The 7399-nt window shown below is 46.4% G+C and overlaps 1 protein-coding gene across 1 annotated transcript; it reads right to left on the bottom strand.

Moving 5' to 3' along the window:
* Positions 1–640: 640 nt before the first annotated feature.
* LOC308500432 (fibroblast growth factor-binding protein 1-like) lies at positions 641–6464 on the bottom strand. Its single transcript, XM_081055254.1, has 3 exons — positions 5519–6464; positions 3377–3448; positions 641–1779 (listed from the first exon to the last, which is right to left on the bottom strand). The coding sequence occupies exons 1-3, from the start codon at positions 5646–5648 to the stop codon at positions 1001–1003; spliced, it is 981 nt and encodes a 326-aa protein (XP_080911380.1). The 5' UTR covers positions 5649–6464; the 3' UTR covers positions 641–1000.
* Between the last annotated feature and the right edge of the window lie 935 nt (positions 6465–7399).

Genomic DNA, 7399 nt, shown 5'->3' with positions numbered 1-7399 from the left:
ATTTAATGACCCTTATAAATGTTTTCCTATTTCATGACTATGTAGAATTGAGATGTATGAGTGGGGGAGAGAGGCATATGGCTGAAAATCTATGTAGACGTTAAGGGACAATGTCATTCCCAGGAGGTCAATGGGGAGGCTCTGGGATGTTGGTTCCACTCTCTTGGGAATAGGGGTAAGGTGCACAGGCCAAGTCCTGGACCCTGTCCTACAATGCACTGCAGTTGTTGATACTTCTGAACATGCCAAGCACGATCCTGCTATTAGAATATAAGCACCATGAAAAGAGGACAGTTTTTCTTTTTTGTTTTGTTATTTCCTTCCCTTAGAACCATGCCTGGCACATAGTAGGAGCTCATAGCTTACTAATTTTTAGGGCATGTGCACTGACTGTTCCTCTATTTAGAAATCCTTACCTCAGAGAGTCACCTGGCTTTATTCTTCATTCCATGTAAGTCTAGACTCAAAGAGTACAGACCAATAGATAAAAGTATGAAGACAGGGGTTTGGAGTGGGTCACCTTATTGGATGACTTGGGATGGGCGGGAAATAGGAAGTCGTTCCTTATTTTTTGCACTGATACATGGGGGCCTGCTTATGAGCTCATTGGAACTAGACACAGAGAAACCAAACAGTGGTTGAACGTATTTCTGAAAAATGCACAGAGCTTTATTATTTTTGTTCATTCGGCAGAAAGTACATCGCACTGAAATCATCCCTCTGGCTCATTCAGCTCAAAGACTGGTTGTTACTGCTCAGATGCACATAGCTTTGCGGGCCGTGGAAACATCGAGCTCAACGACCTCTGAAAATCACACCTAAGGAAATGACTATAAAGCAAATTCCAAAACACAGTAACAAAAATGACAAAATCTGTTTAAATAATCCGCTGCAGTCCTGTAGCACGGTGCTCGGCTTGCAGGGAACCGGGAAAGCTTACAGCATACTGAAGGGCTTTGCCATGGCCCCTCCTAATGGATTCTGATTTCCCCTGACCTTCTTAGCATGAATCACTCTGTACCATGGTCATGAAGAATTTGCAGAAAGAGCCCCAGTTCTCCCCACAGTAGTCCATGGCATTCTTCTGGTTCACCATGGCTGGGTCCTCCACACACTCAGGGTCGTTGGTGGCCACGGTCTTGGACCCTGCTGGGTCAAGGAGGGTGTTCTCTTTGGCCATGACCTGATCTTTGACCTTGCTAGGCTCCATGACGGAGGCCTCATTGGTCATGCTCGGCTCCCTGGGAGAGGACTCCATTGCCTCCTGGCTGGGTTTCTTCCTAATCAGAGTGGAGTTCGCCAGCTTGAGGTTGGCTTCTGGAAACTTCTTTCTGCACACCTTGGTCTTCAGGACGCTCTTGGCGTCCCCACAGATAGCCTTCTGAGAGCGCAGGCTCCGGCTAATTTGCTTCCAGTAGGTGCCCTTTTTGTTGGCCTCCAGGCATGGGTTTGGATTGCCCGTAAAGAAACAGGAAAACTTGTCATCCTGTCGGGTGCACTCAACCTTCAAGACGATGCCCCCCTCCTTCTCAGTCACCACCCATCTGCAGTCGGCCTGGTCTTGGGTGACAAACTTGCCTTTGGTCACTTGCTTGGGTGGCTGGCTTTTCTGCTCAGCCTGGGACTTGCCCACAGTATACATTTTATCTGTGGTGGCTTTGCTGCCACGTCTATTCTTTGCTTCCTTTTTGCCCTCCACCAAGAGCACCTGAGCGGCCAGAAGGAGGAAGGACAGCAAGGCGAGGCTATGGATCCTCATGTCTTCAGATTGGTGGGAACCTGTTTGACAAAAGGCAGTGAGTCAATGCCGGCAGCAGTTTAGCAGTGCAGGGTACACGCTCACCCTCCCTCCGCCCTGACACATGGCTGCTTGCTTAGGAATGAGATCAAGAATCCTTCTTTTTCCCGAATTACTGGACGAGCCGCAGGTCTGTTCACATTTCTGCTAGACTTGAGTCTTGTATGTCAAAAACTTCCCGCTCTATTCTTTCCTTCTCCACTCTCTGAGGCTCGTTAACTCTCACTCTCTCACCCATTCATTTACTCCTGTATTTGCTCACTCACTCACTCCATTCACTCATTCAACAAGCATTTCTGGAGCACCTACTACATGCCACACACTAGACTAGACGTTGAATTTATCAAGGTGAACAAGAAAGTTTCACATGTTTAAAAATTAGAGGCAGCCCTTTGGGGATTCTAAATAGTATTGACCAGAAGTCTGTCCCCAAGTTCATTTGGGCAATTCACTCCACCCTCCCCCAACTCTCCCCTGCACCGCCCCCCCCCCCCGCCCCCGGCCAGGTCTCAGTTCCTTTATCTGGAAATCAAGATGCTGAATGAGATGACTGCCCACTCTCCCCCAGTTCCAGTGTACTGGATTTCTATCTCACAATTCTACATGGACTCCGATGAGCACACTACGAGAAAGGACATAGTGACATGAAAAGTGGTATTTGACCCAAGGTTAAACATGCATGGGGTTTGTACACTCTGAAATGGGTTGGTTTATGAGGGTGTTTGGGATGCAGTAAGATTCTAAGGAAAGGCATGAAGGTGGGCACGTCATCCAATTTGACTAGGTAAAGTGAACCAGGGTGGATAGGGGTGAAGTTCCACCGAGGCGTTTAGACGGTTGTGGCACACTGCTGGGTGTTCTTATAGAACACCCTTAATCAATGCTGTTAAAAATAAATCTTCGAATAAATAGGATGACCTTAAACGCTACACTAAACTGCATGGATTTTATTAGGTGGGCAACAAAACCACATTTAACCAATCCACACAAGAGCCCTGCTTGTAGGCAATAAGAAATCTCTTTCAGGTAACAGATATGGCAGGTAAGGCTCAGACTGGTAAATAAATTGCTCAAGATTCAATGATCAGCAAGTGACAAAGCTGGGACAGGTAGCCAGAACTTATCTCTCGGGTCCTTTCCATCACCCCTTATTAATCACTTCTTGCCTTCACCTTACTCTGCCTTTTAAAAGCATTGGCAGGAAATAAAAAAGCAACTATGAACAATTCAAGATTTGGTTTGGCTTCAGGCATGATGATAAGTGCTCCATTTTAAAAGAAAATATTGAATTCTGTTTAAAAAGAGGCAGGCCTAGCAAATGGCCCTCACTTCATTGCCACCCTGGGCATCTGACCTGCTATTAGGATTGAGAAAGGAGAAGACAGTCACCAGCATGTGGACTTCCAAATGAAGGTGGGATGGGAGGCTATGAAGACCAGTGAAGACCCACTCGTTCCTCATGGCATTGGGACTCAGCCCCCACGTGTCCTGATGGGATCCAGGCCCCAGAAACCTGAGGTCCTGGGGGGAGCTATAAGTGAGGAAGGCAATGAATTCTTACGAGAACCAGGCCCTTACCTTGTTCTGAGTACGCAGATCCAGTGCAATCCCAGATGTCAGAGCGAGCGTGCAGGCTTACAGCTGTCTCATCTGCAGTGCAAAGCAGGGAAGGCTCTTTTTATAGGAGCCCGTGCAGACAAAGGTTTTACAACACAACACACCTGTGTAGCTCTATTCACACTCCTCCCAGCCCCGCCCTTTCAGAGACAGCCAGTTCCTGCAGGGAAAGTGTTTGGTGTAATCCTGTAGGCGGGTGTTACACACAGGACATTAGACTTGCTTGCTCATAGCCTTTCCCTTTTCCCCAATGGCCAGTTTGGGAGGACAGCTCAGCCTGGCAAAGACTCTCCTTGATGGGTCGAGGAACCCAGCAGCAATATATGTGGGGAAAGTTATAAATAATAACAAAAATAATCATAGCTGCCAAACACTGTGCTAGGTTCACTTTACCTAAAACTCTCCCTTCGTGCTCATCACGTCCACTCCATGATATGGTAAGCTGTGATTCAGCTCATCTTACAAGTGGAAAATTGGAGCAGGGAGATACTCAGGGTCTGTCCAAGATCACAGAGCTGGGAGGATGAGAAGCCCAGAATTGGAGACTGGGATTCCCTGCATCCGTTGTCTGACTTATTCCTACCTGCCACTCTAAGTAAACGTTTGATGATTGACTGCACTGGGGAAGCCACCTCAGTTTCTGAGGCCCTGTTTTCACTGAGGCACATGAAGTTATTGTGTGGGCAGAGGAATGCATGGTCTCTGAAAGGCTGGTAGACAGGAAGTTCCTGATTTGGGGATTTCTGCTGAAAATATTCACCTTCTGGTCACATGAGGGAACCTTACTGTCACCCGGGGTGTCATGCGGGGTCTCTGGTCCTGCGCCCCACATAGGAATAAATAAGCCATAGATAAGAGAGTCATACCACTATATTCTCGCTGGTGGCTGAGTTAGAGACACAGAAGCAAACATCCGCCAGTACCCCAACAAGGGGTCTTCCTGCCCCCCAGTCTCACTGGCAGCCAGGGGAGACACATGAAGTAGGATTCACATGATCCACACTCTGCCGTCTGCTTCTCTGCCTGCCAACCCACCAGCGCAGCCACGGCAGTTGTATCAGTGGCTAATTGGCTCACTGCTTACAGTGATGGCCATCTACTACCTGAGCCAGCAGCTTTCCACGTGAGGCCAAGAGCCTGGCAACTGCTCCCTGGGACTCTGTCCCCACATTCACGCTGGTCAATCTTTCTTTTAAATATTTTATTTCAAGAATGACACCGTGTTCTCCTGGTTTTTGGCTTCCATGTCACACCCTCTCCTCCGTCTCCTCCTCTCCTGGTTGCTCCTAAACTTCCTAGGTCTTCCCCCTCCTCCTCTTCCTGCCTCTCCTCCACACTCTGGTTCAAGCTGTTGTTTTCTCAGTCTAGTTGTGTGGGACACAGCTCCCTGGCCCATGCTGGTATTATGAGCCTTGTGCTCCCCCCGCTGAAGCAGTTGGTCGTTAGTTGGCCACTCACAGCAGCCCATGGCCACTCACGCTGGCTGCTGGCCACTCATCGGCTTCTCCTGATGGCACACAGCAGCCTGTGGCAGCTCAGCCAACCTCCGGCTGCTCATGGCAGCCCAGCCCCAGGGAAAACTGTTGTTCACAATCTTAGCTGTAGAGGGCGCAGCTCATTGGCCCATGTGGGAATCGAACCCTCGGCTTTCGGAGTTAACAGCACAGTGCTCCAACTGCCTGAGCCACCGGGCCAGCCCATTTGGTCAATTTTCGATAGGCAGAGTCTTGGACCAGAATGACCTAGGTGAAATCCTGGATACAGCATTCATCTAGCTCTTACCTAACATCTCTGAACCTCTATTTGCTCATCTACAGATGACTGATAATAACAGTACCTCATGTAGGGTTTCGTAATAAATTATTTAGGGGGCCGAGCTGTTAACATACAGTAAAGCAGAACAGATTTGGTTCATAAGAGGAACTCAAGTTGTCTTCTTTAAAAACAGCTGTATTTTGTTTTCAGAGTAAACACATAGAAGGAGACTCACTTCCAGAAAGACGTGGACATCACTTTTCATGTTTGGACACAAGAAATTTTTCTTAATTCAGCCACAAGGAAACAATAATATAAGAATGGTAATAAATGGCAACCGACCCTTACCTTTGGGACAGGGAAGATAAGGATGCAGGGTGGACTGCGCAATCTGGTAGATCCTGGCGTCTAAGGAGCAACGCTCAGCTGCAGCTGACTGAGAACATTTGACGTGGGGGTCAGTATTTTCAGACTTCATGATTTTTTTTGTATATACAGTTTTTGTAAATAAAAATGGAGACTTCTTGGATTTTTAAGAGATGCCCCAACATCCAGATGTGAGTATATGGAGTTCAGCTGGCATATAATTGAAATTTTCTAAAAAACGCTGTCCTGGCCCACAGTAAGATCCACCTGTTTGATAATTCCAGGCTCACAGAGCCATGGATGTTGACTGGTTCACTGACAGGTTCACAGGGTCTCTTCATAAATTCCATCAGAGGTGGCCTTTTCCCCAACCTGTAAGCCTCTTCTAAAATGGGCTCATTGTCCTGACCACCCTTGGGGAACAATGACCTCCACAAATGGGCACTCACAGTGTGGTATTTTAGGAAATTATTTGGACATAGATAAAGCAGCTTTGTTCCACAGGGAGATATAGATCAAGGTGGCCTCTGAAATAATGAGAAATTCATCTTGATCCTCAGGACGCGGCCAGATTTTTTTTTTTTTTTCTGGAGGAAGACTATAGGTCAGAACACAAAGCATATTTAAAGGAAACATGTGGACTCCAGGATCCTTTCTGAGAAGTGTTTCTCTAAGCTTTGGCAGGGAACACAGAATTCTGCCCCACCCCCTCCCTTCGGACATTCAGCCTTCCTGTGATTCCCATCCCAGTTTCTGCCTTGATCTTTCTATTCCAAGCAAAGGGACACAATATGTAAGACCAAGCTATGAAGACCTTCCTCTGTTATCTCAGCCTGTTATTCCAAACTTGTTTACACACACACACACACACACTTCAATCTGGCCACACTAAGCACTCTCCCGCCATTTCCTGAATCCTTGGTGTACCTGCTAACTTCCTGCCTTTTCCCCTGCTGTTCCTCTTACTTGAAATGCCCTTCTAGTCCTACTTTGCCAGGCACACACAGGCTCATCCAGCTCAAATGTATTTCATCTTCTCTCTTTTGGTGTCATGGTTCCCTGATCCTTACCCATGTCCCCACCCTTTTGTGGAGGTTCATGAAGAGTAACAGACTGTCAACCCCAATGAGAGCTTACAATGTACCAGCGTTGTGCTAAAGTTGTTCCCCACATTATTTCACATTTCAATATACTGAGAAAATGCCGTACTTTTACTCCAGGGCACTGGGGAAACTGGAGAGGTTCTGGAGTCCTAGCACGGCTGTTCACATGGCTACCACCTCCCCATACTCCCGGGATTGAGGGCATCACTGACTCCTGGAACTATGTAAAGGCTCATTGCTTTTTTCACAAGGATCCCTGGAGGAAAGTCCAACCTGGTACAGATGTGGAGCTAAGGCTTAGGTGACCCAAGAACATGCCTGACACACAATTAGAGGGGAATTAAACAAAGGCCATGTCTAATATTTTTATTAAAAACAAGGTGAGGTACCCATTCTTGGATAAATTATAAACTCCTCTTTCTCCCGCTCTCTCTCTTTTCTCACCCTATAATTCTTTTATATATATTTAAGTATTAAGTAATATTAGCTTTACAAAAGATTTATAAAGATCATTTCCCTGCCCCACATCTCATCCAGGAACCACTACCATTAACCTCTTACATTATAATGCCACATTTATAAAATGATTGCACCAATATTGATATAGTATTACTAAAGTCCATGCTTTGTTTAGACCGTCTTACTTTTTACCTAATGTTATTTTTAAAATGTTCTTTTAACCTAATATTCTTTTTAAAATGTTCTCTTTAACAGACTTTACTTTTAAGAGTAGTTTTTGGTTCCCAGAAAAATTCAGTAG

Source organism: Rhinolophus hipposideros (assembly GCF_964194185.1).
Source record: "Rhinolophus hipposideros genome assembly, chromosome: 1".
In the NCBI taxonomy this organism is placed as follows: Eukaryota; Metazoa; Chordata; class Mammalia; order Chiroptera; family Rhinolophidae; genus Rhinolophus; species Rhinolophus hipposideros.
The sequence above is the reverse complement of the archived record's forward strand: the minus strand, read 5'-3'. Positions and strand labels throughout refer to the sequence as shown.